Raw genomic sequence first — 15,229 nt, forward strand, 5'->3', positions numbered from 1 at the left:
TGGGGGCATTAAATTATGAGACTCAGAATCTGTTCAACTTGCTATACTGTTCCATTCTTCTTGCACCTTTCATTTCCCTAATCTCACCACTTTTCACCTTCAAATGCCTCTTGCAGTTCCCTCTTGACATTTTCCAGCCCACCAATATCATCCCAACTGACATTTGGTCCTTCAACAACCTGATCAAAACCCAACAAACTATCAGCATATCTCAAGGTAGAAATAGAAGTGCTTTTTAGGCCATTCATCAACATATGACAGTAAACACAAGTTACCAACCTGGCATATGAGGCTATAGAATTTCTTGAGTTGAAAAAGGTAAGTTTAATTTAGAGTTGAAATGTGGTTCCAATAAATCAAAGCCCTAACATAGAGTTGAAATGCACTGGTATGCATAAATTCATGAGATTACTTATGGAAGAAACGATTAGGAACTGATCAAGACTGAACCAAACAAGATAGATGTAGCTAACATAAACCAAATGAGTGAAACCAGTCACTCATGCATAAACGAGACATGGAACTAGCATATGTTGAATCAAATTACAGGAACTATGATCCACTCCAATTAGAACCATCAATGTGAGGTCATGAAAACATTGAATATTTACAAGAGAAAAATACTCTTGAAGCTTCAAGCAATGACAGGTAGCTTGATTAGTTACCTGATTACAAAATTAGCAATTCTTTTTCTTAGTAGCCCACTGTCTTCAGTTTGAATCAAGTACTCTTGAAGCTCCTAATGGTTCAAAGTTTCCAAAGATTCACAACACCAATGAAATAGAAGTTAGGTTAACATTTCAAGCAAATTGAATATAAATCATTTGCGCTGACAAAATTAGCACCTTCCAAGCCTCATCAAGACTTTGGTTGGTATTTTCTGCATTAACCTTCTTGGAAAGGGTAGTCAGCAATTCAGCTTGTTGCAACAAGGCAGTTAGTTTTGGGTCATCTCTCCCAAGGAAAGTTGCTTGACTAACCTTATTGGAAGCTGCTTAGTCATTAGGAAAAGGCGAGGGCTTAGGGGGAAGCAGAAGGCATCAACAAATCTTTTCACAAAAAGAAGATAAACCAAATTGATAGTGGTTTACCATCATATGTATAGCCTCTCATATTACCTGATGACTGATTAACTGTGTCAAAGTTTTGAACTTCTAATAGAGGTGGCCTTTGCAGATGTTGAGCTGGACCATGTTCCCCAAGAGATCTCCTATGTGCTTCAATTGTCTCTTTGAGAGGAGAGATGTGATACCTATCTTGCAAATGAAATACTAATAAGAAAAATAAATAATTAAACTTTTTCTTGGTGGTTTAGTTCACAGTGAATTCATCTACCCCATCTGCTTATTTGATGTCGATGGTTCCCCTATTAGTATTGCTATAGATGGTTCTTCAACAAGAACCCTCTTATTGCTTGGGTCCAAAGATGGAACACTATTCTCCTTGGATGAAGCCTCAAATTTTGCCCTTTTCTTGCAGAGGGTGGAGAAGCGGTTCTTTACAGCGTTATCTGTTCTGTTGTAAAGCAAATACAAATCATATTTATACAACCTGTCCACCCATCACAGCGGATGGCTTATTAGTAAATACTAAATAAAGAAGTTTGGTTGAAATACCTTCCTGATACAACCTTTGCAATCTCTGTCCATCTGTTGCCAAACATCTTTTGTGCCTGATTGTCAGAAAGCTTCAAGCAATGACAGGTAGCTTGATTAGTTAGATTACAAAACCCAAACAACTATATAAGAAATCCAGATTTGATCAAACCAGTAACTTAAATCAATAAATGACACAGATGTAAGTAATAATGCAATAAAAAGGAGAAAAGAAATACCTTAAAGGCAAGGTACTGATCTGTCTTGTTAATTAGCTCCAGGGAACACGAGCTCTGCTTCTTCAACTCAACTGCTCGATCCACAACCAGCAAAAAAATTGTTAGAAAACTAACTGAATTCCTTGCGATCAAACAGTCCACCCAAGAAGCCAAACAAAACAATCCACAACCATCATGCATGATCATAAAAAAAGGGAAATGTAGGACTTAGACTGTTTCGAAGACCAAATGTGAACCATTAAGCAAGTTTAAGATCGTACACGACTCCAACCTCACACCGTCCAGAAAGAAAGCAAACCACGAAAAACATATAAAACATGGATCGCTTGATCGAGGAGGAGAAAAGGGAAATGTAGACTTACAAACGAACTTGAGCTCCTTAGGCTCGATTTCCAGTAACCCTCCTCTCATTTCTCTTCAACTCTGTTTGCGATTTGTTGCCTCCTCCTAACAAATTGAAAGTGTAGAACCCGGAGATTGGTACAACGATGGTATCTCAGAGAGGAAAGGTTTGATTTTGGCGGAGTGCAGATTTTGTAGACCCAGGAGATTGATATAATCGGAGTTCGAAGGTGGTCTCGCAGACAGCCACTAAAAGGCAGGAACCAAACCGATCTACGGGCGTAGATTTGCAAAGAAAACAAATCGATCGAGTAAACCCTACACATATCAACCGATCCATTCAAATCTCCCAGCGACGACCACAATAGTGAAAAGGCAAACAAAACCAACATCAGATCAAAGAACTGCAACAGGTAAGATTGTAGATGTAAGGAGGGGATTAGGGTTTTCACATTTCCACAGGGCCTCAATCTTCCCAGGCGGCGAAAAGGGCCTCAAAGACTTCATCCAGCGGGACCCCTCTCCTTCTGAGGCAAAGGCAAGGGCGGGCAGCGAGGAGAGCATCGCGGTGTTGCTGGCGCGGGCGAAGCCGAAGCTCCCCGAGCTCCCCGAGCTTCCCCTTTTCCTGCCCGGGATAATCGTGATCCCCATAGAACCCTTTCCACATGTACAGTGGGATCGTGCAGAGGGTCACCGACGGGAAGGCCGGTGTGCTCTTCGAAGGGGGGAATTGTATCTATCATTTATGCTACGGTTTTGCTTAGTACCGGAGCAGGTGGTTTTGATCCTGATCGAGAGAGGCTGGTACGCTAGAAGGAGAAGAGGGAGATGAGGGGCTAAGAGAGATGGCCGGAGGAAAGTGGTGGTGTCGTAGCGACGATATAGGTTTAGGGCTAAGTATGGGTGGACGGCGCGACATAGGTTTAGGTTTGGAGGGAAGAATAAAGTGTTGCAAATTTCGGCTAAGTATGGGTGGAAAAATTAAATTATTTTATTTAATCATAGACATCAGATTTTAAAAACCGTTGTAAAAATCAATGTCTATTAACGAAAAAAAAGGCGCTCATAGACATCGCCTAAAAAACCGATGTCTATGAGCGAAAATCTGCGCTCATAGACACCGGTTTTGGAAAAAATCGGTGTAAAATACTCAAAGACATCGGTTTTTGCATAAAACTGTTGTTGTTCCACCGATGTCAATGAGGGTTTTTATTGTAGTGCTATGACAACTGTGCACTCTGCCATCACTACTCTTCAATGATCGAGTGGACAGGATGCGGTCGGTGTACACCTATCCTCCTACCCCAAATCATAAGTGGGGGAGCTCAATGCTCTCATCTCCCTGAGACAATCCAGAGGAGGGATCCCTATCCTGCTACCACGTTGCGTCACCACTACCCATGAGCGGGCCAGCAGATCCCTTGACAGAGCAACTTGCTGTAAGAAACCCTGCCTGATATACCACTAACCCATGAGTGGTTATGTGTGCAGATCCATGTAACTGAAGCGACGTGCTCAACAATAATGGAGTCAACATTCGCTCAGCATGCAATCATGCAAAATGATGCATGTCACTAAGCATGTGACTCCTAACACCTCCATAATATATACCAAAAGATAAAGAAATCTAACAAGGATCTAAGTATCATGAAACTAGGTACACATGTCAGATATGTCTAGTAACTAATCTTGTACATAGTAAGGCAATGTATGTCACTCCTTATATGCTCATAAGTATGCATGGCAAGAACAAAAGAATATAAGTCTAAATGCATACAGATAATAACAAATAAAGACATGCTATAGGTATCAAGTAGTTACATACCAAAAACAAAGATAACCATAATTATTACTAGTGGCTATAACCAACTACGAATATCGAAATGACATTATCAAAAGAGATAAGTCAAGGTACCCACCTCAAAAAGAAGATCATATCCAACCAATCCGATATCGAGACATTCGTCTCGAAACAGAGTCCTGCATCAATTAAGACATGTATTTTATTTAACTAAATTCATATTAATTAAGTAGCTAAATAAAATCCCCCAAACCTGGTTATAATATGAAGATCAACTAGGGTTAGCTCCATTAACCCTAATCATTCTTCCATTCCGATTTAATCTAACTATCCTTAAATCAATTTGCATTGTAAAGTCCCAACAATGAACTGACCACCAACAACTCATATCAAGCTAGATTTAAAATCAATTCTATTAACAATTCATTCTTTAATCTTACCACCAGAACACCTAACCACAAATAAACAACTAACTACAATATTCAAATCAAACCTTGACCTATAGCTAAGCACAGTTAATCCACTAAAATCCCAATTCAAGTATGCAATCAACCAATCAGTAGAACTTAGCCCTTAATCAGATCCACAACTGCTCGAAGGAGACCCCAAGTGCAGCTACGATGAATAGGGAGCTCTCCTCTCAGATCTACAATGCTTGATGATGTTCCCAGATGTATCAGTTAGAGATAGTGCACAAGGAAGGGGACAAAAGCACAAAGAGGGACCAGTAATACCTCAACACCAATGCACTGGAGGGGGAGACTTAACTAGGGCTTAGACCCTCCTCCTTTGGCTAAAGGTCACCTCGCGCAAAGGTGGCTCCTCTGATAAGAAAGACCAGAAATGGTCGGCGATGGTTGGGGCTAGGGCATGGAGTAGCCTAAAGACGTGACCACAGTGAGGAAGGAAGGAGAGGAGGCGGCTGCGCGAGGGAAGTTCCGTCGGCGTCGATGCCCAGTGTCCGCTGATCGATGCCATGAGGGACCGAGAGCAGAGGTGGCCGGCGATCTTGCGGTGTCGTCGAGAGAGAAGCGTCGGGGCAGAGCCAAGAGGAAGGAGAGAAGAACCGACGCAAATGAGAGGAGGAAGGGTTTTTTGTACACGTCGGGTTGGGGAAGACGAATCGATCGGGGAATGAGAAGGCACTCCACAATACGAGAGGAAGAGGCGGCGTCGAGAGTAAGGGGGAAGAGGAAGAGCTCAACGCCGAGAGGAGATCGGACGACTTAGGTAACTTAGGGCACAAGTAATGAATAAACGAAGGAAATAAAAGAAATAGAAAAAGAAAAGAAATTAAACATTTCCACGCTCAAATAGGGTAGCTTAAACAGACTTTCCCTTGGCCCAATAATTGATCCCCTTAAACTCGTCATACGAGTTCCAAAAATTCTTAGAAAATTTCTAGAGATTCCTAAAAATTCCGTTAAGGTTATTCACCTATTAAACCTTATTATTAAATTTTTATTTGGGGGCTGTATTTTATATTCTCCCCTACTAATAAAAATTTGGTCCCCAAATTTTCGTTATTTACCATCAGCAAATACTAACAATAGATAGATAATATAAATGCTGAACGGAAATTAACCCACATACCTCAGGTAAAAGGATGGGGATATCGAGCTTGGATCGTATCCTCGAGCACCCAAGTAGCCTCCTCATTAGAATGATACTGCCATCCGACTTTAACCAGCCGGATATTCTTGTTCCACAACTGACGCTATTTGTGGTCCAGAATCCATATCGGAACTTCCTCGTAGGTAACATCAGGCTGAATGGGAACTAATATATCTGACAGAACATGTGCTGGGTCAGGTACATATCTCCTCAACATAGACACATGGAATACATCGTGAATGCCTGCCAGAGCCGGTGGTAGTGCCAGACGGTAAGCTACTGCTCCAATCCTCTCCAAGATCTGGAAAGGCCCAATGTATTGTGGATCTAGCTTATCTCGGAGGCCAAATCTCTTCACCCCTCTCATGGGTGAGACTCTCAGAAATACATGGTCGCCAGTAGAGAACTCCATGGGTCTCCGTCTCCGATCAGCATAACTCTTCTGACGGTCGTGTGCCTCAAACCAACTTTGCCTCCTACTGAGCTCTCTGAGGTCTTAGCAGCTGGGCCTCCCCAACCTCCTCCCAGAGGGTGGATGTCCGACAAGGCCTACCATACAACGCTTCAAATGGTGCCATCTGTATAGATAAATTATAGCTATTGTTGTAGGCAAACTCTACCAATGGAAAGTGGTCCTCCTAGGTGCCTCCAAAGTCCATAACGCAAGACCTTAGCAAATCCTCTAAAGTCTGGATGGTCCGCTCTGTTTGTCCATCTTTCTGCGGATGGAATACTGTATTGAATCAGAGTTGTGTGCCTAAGGCCTACTACAGACTCCGCCAGAACCGGGGCGTGAACCGTGGGTCTCCATCCGATATAATACTCAAAGGAACATGATGTAATCTGATGATCTCTCGACAATATAGCTCTGCTAATCGATCCTGAGAATCGGTCTTCTGGATCGCTAAGAAGTGTGCAGATTTGACTAATCGGTCAATGATCACCCAACTTGCATCATGGCCTCGTCGTGTCCTAGGCAATCCCATCATAAAATCCATAGTGATGTGCTCCCATTTCCATTCTGGAATCGGAATCCTCTAAAGTAATCTGGCAGGTCTCTGGTGCTCGGCTTTCACCTGCTGATAGACTAGACATCTGGCTACAAACTTCATGATGTCTTTCTTCATGCCATTCCAACAATAGGAGCATCTCAAATCTCGATACATGCGAGTTCCTCCTGGGTGGATCGTAAATCAAGAGTGATGTGCCTCCTGAAGTTGTTCCTCCAAGACCGGATGAGATTGAGGTACACATAACCTGCCTCAGAAATAAATAATGCCCTCCTGATCTCAGGTGAACTTGGTCTGCTGCCCGGAAGCTATCTAGTTGCCAATGGACTGTAAGCGCTGACTACCAACTTGGGCCTCTCGGATCCTCATCATGATCGACGACTGAGCAACTATCGTAACCAGAATACCCTGCTCTGTCTGTCCCTACACTTGAAGGCCTAACTCAGAGAAACCCTAAATCAAGTCCGTGACTAAAGCTCGGTGGCAAGATAAAGTCCCTCTGGACTTGCGGCTAAGTGAATTGGCAACCACATTATCTTTCCCTGGGTGGTAGCTAATGGTACAATCATAATTTTTCAGGAACTCCATCCATCTTCTCTGTCAGAGATTGAGTTTCTTCTGAGTGAAAAAATATTTGAGACTCTTATGATTTGTGAGATTCTCAAATTTAATACTATACAGATGATGTCGTCAAATCTTCAAAGCAAAGATAATGGTGGCTAGCTCCAAATCCTGTACTGGGTAGTTCTTCTCATGCTCCTTCAACTGACAAGAAGAATAGGAGACTACCCTGCCGTGCTGCATCAAAATAACACCCAAATCCTATAGGAATTGTCGATGTAGGGAATGAAGCTGGTCTCGCAGGCTTCTGACTATGTGAACTTCATGTCTTTCCTAGTCAGGCGTGCCAATGACATAGCAATACGAGAGAAACCCTCGATGAACCGTTTGTAATATCCAGCCAATCCCAGGAAACTGCGGATCTCCTGAACTAATTTTGGCTTCTCCCAGCTAGTGACAGCCTCGATCTTCGGAGGGTCTACAGAAATACCTCGGCTGGAAACCACGTGTCCTAAAAACTTGACTGAGGATATCCAAAAAGTACACTTGCTGAACTTCGCATATAGTTGATGTCATCGAAGAATCTCCAAGACTATGCGAAGATACTGTGCATGTTCCTCCTCAGAATGCGAGTAGATCAAAATATCATTGATGAAAATGATAACAAACTGATCTAAATACTCCAGAATGATGTGGTTCATCAAATCCATAAACACCACTTGAGCATTGGTAAGCCCAAATGGCATTACCAAGAACTCATAATGTCCATATCTGGTGTGGAATGTTGTCTTCTGAATATCAGAATCTTTGACTCTCAGCTGATGATATTCGGATCACAGATTAATTATAGAATACACAATGTACTTCTGAGCTGATCAAACAAATCCTCGATCTGTGGTAAGGGGTACTTATTTCTAACGGTCACTGTATTCAGCTGTCTATAATCGATGCACAACCTTAGAGTACCATCCTTTTTCTTAACAAACAATACCGGAGAACCCTTTGGAGATACACTAGGGTGAATAAATCCCCTATCCAATAATTTCTGGAGTTGGTCCTTTAGCTCGTCCAACTCTTTCAGTGCTATACGCTAAGGAGCTTTCGATGTCAGCTTAATAGCAAACTCGACTTGCCTTCGGGGAGGCAAACCTGGTAGCCCATCTGGAAATACATCCGAATACTCTCAGACCACTAAACCGTCTGAGAGCTGAGAACTATTGTTGTCGTCAGCATTAATTAGCAACAATAGAAATCCCTGACAGCCATGCGACAATAGCTTTTGAGTCTAAATCCCAGAAATGGTCGATATGTCGTCGCCCCTGATGCCAGTTAAGTCCCACAAGGGTTGGTCCAGAGGTTGGAATCTAACCACCCTCGTTTGGCAATCGACCATGGCATGATATGCTGATAGCCAAACCATGCCAAGGATAATGTCGAACTCAACCATTTCTAGTACTAATGAATCTACAATGAGTATATGGTTGCTGAAGTCCAATGGGCATCCTATGACTTCCTGAGTGACGTCCAATGCATCACCGGACAGTAGGGTGACAGTCAGTCAACGCGGTCTAAGGATTGGCAGTCTACCAATCTCCCTCATAAATACACGAGAAATAAAAGAATGTGAACTACTAGTATCAATTAGCGTATCATCAAAAGATGCATAAAGTAAAACCATACCATGGAAAATGGATCCGGCGGCCCGCTGCGCATCTTCTCTAGTAATCGCGTGCACTCGTCCAGTCTCTGGCGGGGGTGGAGGTGGTAGCGCTGCCAAAGGCTGGAGTGTCTGTGCCTGAGCCTGCCACTGAGGTGGTGTTGGATACTGAGCCAAAGATGGATAGGAGGGTTGCACCTGATATTGAATCGATGGCTGGGACTGCGGCTAGTACTGAACCAATGAATGAGGCTGCGGCTGATACTACACTAGGGGTTGAGGCTGTGATTGGTACAGAACCAGTGGCTAGGGCTGCAATTGATATTGCACTAGTGGCTCTGGCTGCTACTGATACTACCCTTGCATCAGATATTGAGGACCCGGAATAGAGCTTTGGGATACCATAAGGGCACTGGAGTGCTCCTGTCCATACATGCCATAGGCAGCTACTGCAGGGGGAGCTGTCCGCTGCTGATGATGTAAAGATTGTGCTTTCTACCCCCCTCTTTGAGTCCCTGTCTGACCGAACTATCCTCCCTGAATAGAGACTCCTTAAGCCATGTGCTGAGCCTTTAGCGAACAATCTGGGCTCATGTGCCCAGGCAATTTGCAATAGTAGCAAATTGATTGTCCCAAGGTGCAAGCTGATGTGATGTGATCCCTGGACCCACATCGAGTGTAGTGAATGTCGCTGGCGAGCTGTTTTTGGTTTCATTGAGGAGGCCGAAAACATCCTGATGAAGATCACCTTGACTTCTAAGGCCGACCAGATGCGCCAGAAGTACCCTGACCTGAATGATTGCGCCCACTCTGCTATTGTCCGGTAGCCTGCGACTATTGGATCTGTCCTGATGTCTGATCAGTCTGCTTCCTCTTCTTGTCCACACTAGTTCTCTGCTGAGCCGACTCAATTATAAGGGCTCTATCTAATGCCTCTATGTAAGATGAATTACCAAAATCGACAATCTTTACTTGTTAATGTCCATCCAGTCCCTGGACAAACTGAAGCATACGAGACTTGTCTTCAGCAACTAACTCTGGACAAAATCTGGCCAACCAATTAAATCTAGAATTATATTCTGTCACCGTGCGGTTTTTCTGCAGAAAACTCAGAAAATCCTGAAGGCGTGTCATTTGATATGACCATGGAAAGTACCGGCTCTCAAAAGCGTCTCTAAATCGTGCCCAGGTGATGTTCTGCTCGCCTATGATCGAGTGCTACGTATTCTACCAGATATCGGCCTCGTCTCGTAAGTGGAAAGAAGCTAGCTCTTCCTTCTCCCACTTGGAGCAAGCCATGTAGAAGAAAGTCTGCTCCAGTGTCTCTATCCAAGACTGAGCCATGCTCAGATCGGTCTCTCCATGGAATAGCATGAATCAATTTTTCACCGACTCTGCTAATGTTGGAATCCAAGTTCGTGCCGCAATAATATCTATAGGGTGAGCAGAGCTCATCGCGGGAACTGACGGAACCACGAGAGCTGGTATTACGAGGGTTACCGCTGGATAGGCCGGGGCAAGTACCACTAGTGGCACTGCATGCAAGGTATAGGCTGGAGCTACCGGTACTACTGGTGCGGGTGCTGAGTACGTAGTAGCAGACGCAGGTGGTAGTGGTGCCGGGAACGCAGTAGGCACGGTTGGAGGAGGTGCCAGATATACCGCAAGTGGTACTGCTGGTGGTACAGTGGACGCTGGAAGGGTGGGTCCGAATGGTACGACCGAGGTAGGTACCTCTGAAGAAGGAACCATCAGCATCTGTGAGCCCGACGCACTCGTGGTACCATGAGGAATCTGTTCCTGAGCAACAGGCTCGATCCTAGCAGAACTCTCTAGCAACTCCATCGCCAGAGATGTCAACACCACCTTGCGTGGCAGTCTTGCACCACATCTCGGAGTGGGAACACGTGTATTACGCTTCATATCTATTAAATTATTACCCAGGTATTAATACAGTACCAAAATTATAAAAGTAATTATTTTACATATTTACCATTTTGAGATGTTCCGTCGCTGACAAGTCCCCAAAAATGACCTTTCCATAACGAGGTCAAATAATATCTTAGAATTTTGAAACGAGAAAATTGATGGAAATCCATACAAATCCGAAATGAAATTTCTGAAACATGAAAATAATGGAAATCCGTACAAATCCAAAAATACCCAGATTGACCCATAAAACCTGGCGCTGATACCAAATAAATTGTCATGCCCCGGGAGAGTCCCTGCAAGAGGAAATTTTGACAACATCTCCCTTGTATGGGTGACAATCCGAATCTTATCTATAAAGCCCTCAGGGGCTCAATCCATGGCCTACACGGCTGGAACATATATAATAAAATATGATAAGCATTCCACATGGTTTATATAATTCAGCCTCCGGCTGACACAACCACGCATTTATAATGGTAAAAACCTACACCTCTACAACAAGGAAAAACACAACAAAATGGAAAACCTTCGCAGTGGAAAACATGGGCATCATACCCGAAATACGATATAGAATCCATAAGTACAAGAACTACACATCATAAGTAAGTAGACATAACAAAACATGGAAACAATGAAAGTCCAAAACCAGGACGCCATCTCGACACCAAGTGGTGGACTAGCGACTGGAACCTCCTAACAGATTCAACCTGAAATATAAAATATATCAACGGTGTGAGTCCAATACTCAGCGGGTATCAAGCTGACATGCATAGTATAATATATCCAATAATAATAATTATGATGTACAGTCTCTTGGATAATAGCTGGAAATGCAAAACTGAAAAAAAAGGAGAAAACTATACTTACCTGGGTCTCCTATCCTGACATAAAGGTTGTCAGACCCAACTCATCATGTCTCCTGTATGCATGTCAATCATATGTAACCATAGAAATGCAGCATCTAACATGCAGCAATCACAAGCAATAAATGTAATCCATACATATGAAACAAAATGTCATGGTTACCCCTGACAGTAGTCAGTCATCTCACACGCGATGGTGAGACCGAGTGGGTAGGGCTATGACAATTGTGCACTCTGCCATCACTACTCTTGAGTGACCGAGTGGACAGGATGCTGTCAGAGTACACCTATCCTCCTACCCCAAATCATAAGTGGGGGAGCTCAATGCTCTCATCTCCCTGAGACAATCCAGAGAAGGGATCCCTGTCCTGGTACCACATTACATCACCACTACCCATGAGCGGGCCAGCGGAGCCCTTGACAGAGCAACCTGCTGCAACAAACCTTGCTTGATATACCACTAACCCATGAGTGGTTGTGTATGCAAATCCATGTAACTGAAGCGATATGCTCAACAATAATGGAGCTGACAATTGCTCAGCATCCAATCATGCAAAATGATGCATGTCACTAAGCATGTAAATCCTAACACCTCCATAATATATACCAAAATATAAAGAAATCCAACAAGGATCTAAGTATCATGAAACTTGGTACACATGTTAGATATGTCTAGTAACTAGTCCTATACACAGTAAGACAATGTATGTCACTACTTATATGCTCATAAGTATACATGGCAAGAACAAAAAAATATAAGTCTAAATGCATACAAATAATAATAAACAAAGGCATGCTATAGGTATCAAGTAGTGACATACCAAAATAATGATAAAAATAATTATTACTAGTGGCTGTAACCTACTACACATATCGAAATGACATTATCAAAAGAGATAAGTCAAGGTACCCACCTCAAAAAGAAGATCATTTCCAACCAATCCGACATCGAGATGCTCGTCTCGAATCAGAGTCCTACATCAATCAAGACATATATTTTATTTAACTAAATTCATATGAATTAAGTAGCTAAATAAAATATCCAAAACTTGGTTATAATCCACCGGTTAACTAGGGTTAGCTCCATTAACACTAATCATTCTACCATTCGGATTTAATCTTACTTTCCTTAAATAAATTTGCATTGTTAAGTCCAAACAATGAACCTGTTAGAATGTATACTAAAAGCCTAGCTTTTTGTATAAACATTTATTTTGAAGTGAGAATCACATTGATCAAATGTATGCATTTAATTAAATACAGTTGTCTATTTAATTTATATTGTTGATAACATGGTGTGTGGTGTCACACAGAAGATCATGTTATCAGTTCCTTATTGATTATAAATAGAAGCTCACAACCAAGATGGATTGGGACAAACCATTGGAATGGTTGTAGTGTAATTTGGTACTAGTTTATCTTGACTATAAAATTACACTAGTACACTATGTGTGTATAGAGCGGGTCCATTTGAGGTTGTTCCTTTTATACTGATTGCATAAAAGAACAGAACCTCTGTTATTATGGATGTGTGTACTCTTAATAACAAGTATTTATTTCTTTAATTTATCAAAGGGTGAGATTTATTCATTAAATCAATAGGCCCGATAAGTTGGGAAATAATATTATTTATATGGTGTGTTGTTGATTATAAAAGGAAACTGTGTCCTATTTATTAGGATGATGATGTCCCCTTGAGGAGCTCAAAAGGATTGTCATGTAAACCCTGCAGGTGGACATAGTTCCTACATGACAATGAAGTTGAGTGGTACTACTCTTAGAGCTAGATGTTAAATAAGTGAGTCGTCAGTAACTCATTTAATTAATGGACATTCGATATCTTAAACATAGGGAGATTAACACACTCATGATAAGAAGGAGCTCATAATGTAATATGAGATTGGTGTGGTAGTTCCATAATAACTCTTTAATGGTATGAGTTATTATTGATGAACTTGAGTTGGGTGTTCGGGTCGAACACAAGAAGCTCAAGCTCATTAGGAGGCCAAAACCAATTCCTTCTCTAGGTCCCTGTCGTAGTGTAACACCCATAGGATCCCTAATGATTTTATATGAATTTATGCCTAATTAAAATAGGATTTATGTAGGTTCTTTTTCAGAAAAAAAAAAGAAAGAAAAATAGAACCAAAAAGAGGCTTGACCAAGGTTTGAACCTTGTACCTCTTGTTAGATGCATGTATGTGATAACCAGTAGCCCCAATAGGGGTGTGCTGTTAGGAAGGAAAGGGACATGATAGTTAAGGGTAAGGAAAGAGAAGGCTCCCTTTACTAAGAAGGAAAAGTTTAAGTTTTCTTCTTCTTCTTTCAATGAGAAGTTGGTTTTGCCTTCTTCCTTCATGGAGAATAAAAAGGATAAAGGGAATGAAAACTTTATTTTTGCTTCCCTCTTCCTCCTCCTTCTTTCCTCCATCGAACCCTAAAGCTCTCCTCTTCATTTTGTCGAATCCAAGCTAAGAGTCTCCTCTTTAGGAAAACTTCACAAGCAAGGTTCCTTCTCTTAGTAAATCAAGCGAGAGGATGTAAGTATTCCCCTCACCTGCAGTACAAGTAGCTTTTGTATGTTTCTATGCTAAAGATTTCTTGAAAACCTAGGATTTTACCTTGTAGATTTCGGCCAAGATAAGAAAATAAGGGTAAGAGGTCACCTATGGTTGCTAAAGGTTTTCATGATTGATGTTGTTAAAGGAAAATTGAACTATGCTCTTAATAGGGTTTCGACCAAGAAGAAATAAAGACATTAGAGGAAGTTTAAGAACTTAACAATACTTGTTTATGATTTCTCATGATATGTAACCCACTATATGATATTTGTTTAAAGTTTCCATGCTTTAGGTTTCTTAAAAACCTAGATTCATGACATTTGGGTTTCGGCCAAGAAGAAATAAAAACATTAGAGGAAGTTAAGAACTTAACAATGCTTGTTTATGATTCCTCATGATATGTAACCCACTATATGATATTTGTTTAAAGTTTCCATGCTTTAGGTTGCTTAAAAACCTAGATTCATGACATTAGGGTTTCGGCCAAGAAGAAATGAAAACATTAGAGGAAGTTAAGAACTTAACAATGCTTGTTTATGATTCCTCATGATATGTAACCCACTATATGATATTTGTTTAATGTTTCCATGCTTTAGGTTGCTTAAAAACCTAGGTTCATGACATTAGGGTTTCGGCCAAGGCTTGAACATTAGGGTTAGAACCTTAATTATACTTACTAAGAACCTCATTTACTATGCTATGTATGTTGTGAGAGTTTCATGCTTTAAGTTGTTAAAAGAAGCTAGGATCATGCCTACATGTTTCGGCCAAGACAAGAAAATTTGGTTAAGAAGCTACCTAGAGTTCCAAAAGGCCTCACATGTTATGCTAAGTACTATGAGAAATTAGGTTATTGATTTCATGTTTTTGTGTTGCTTCAAACCCTATGATCCATGCTTATATGTTTCGGCCAAGTAATGATTTAGGGTTGTGGGAAGTTCAAAACCCCAACCATGCATGATAATGACTCCTTATGATATGATATGGATTTTTTGTCACCATGTTATTTGTTATGTGCACTATATGCCATCATGTTATGATTCCTATGAAATGT

The 15,229-nt window shown here is 41.6% G+C and overlaps 2 protein-coding genes across 2 annotated transcripts; both read right to left on the reverse strand.

The window, feature by feature from the left end:
• Positions 1–609: 609 nt before the first annotated feature.
• On the reverse strand, positions 610–2,245 carry LOC122001163 (transcription factor MYB88-like). Its single transcript, XM_042555769.1, has 7 exons — positions 2,197–2,245; positions 1,835–1,905; positions 1,617–1,687; positions 1,336–1,515; positions 1,119–1,252; positions 846–991; positions 610–739 (listed from the first exon to the last, which is right to left on the reverse strand). Exons 1-7 carry the CDS (start codon positions 2,243–2,245, stop codon positions 662–664), a joined length of 729 nt encoding a protein of 242 aa, XP_042411703.1. The 3' UTR covers positions 610–661.
• A 7,951-nt stretch (positions 2,246–10,196) lies between these two features.
• LOC122001180 (proline-rich receptor-like protein kinase PERK2) lies at positions 10,197–10,742 on the reverse strand. Its single transcript, XM_042555793.1, has one exon. It carries the CDS (start codon positions 10,740–10,742, stop codon positions 10,197–10,199), a length of 546 nt encoding a protein of 181 aa, XP_042411727.1.
• Between the last annotated feature and the right edge of the window lie 4,487 nt (positions 10,743–15,229).

The sequence above is a fragment of the Zingiber officinale genome, chromosome 1A (genome assembly GCF_018446385.1).
Source record: "Zingiber officinale cultivar Zhangliang chromosome 1A, Zo_v1.1, whole genome shotgun sequence".
NCBI classification, from domain to species: Eukaryota; Viridiplantae; Streptophyta; class Magnoliopsida; order Zingiberales; family Zingiberaceae; genus Zingiber; species Zingiber officinale.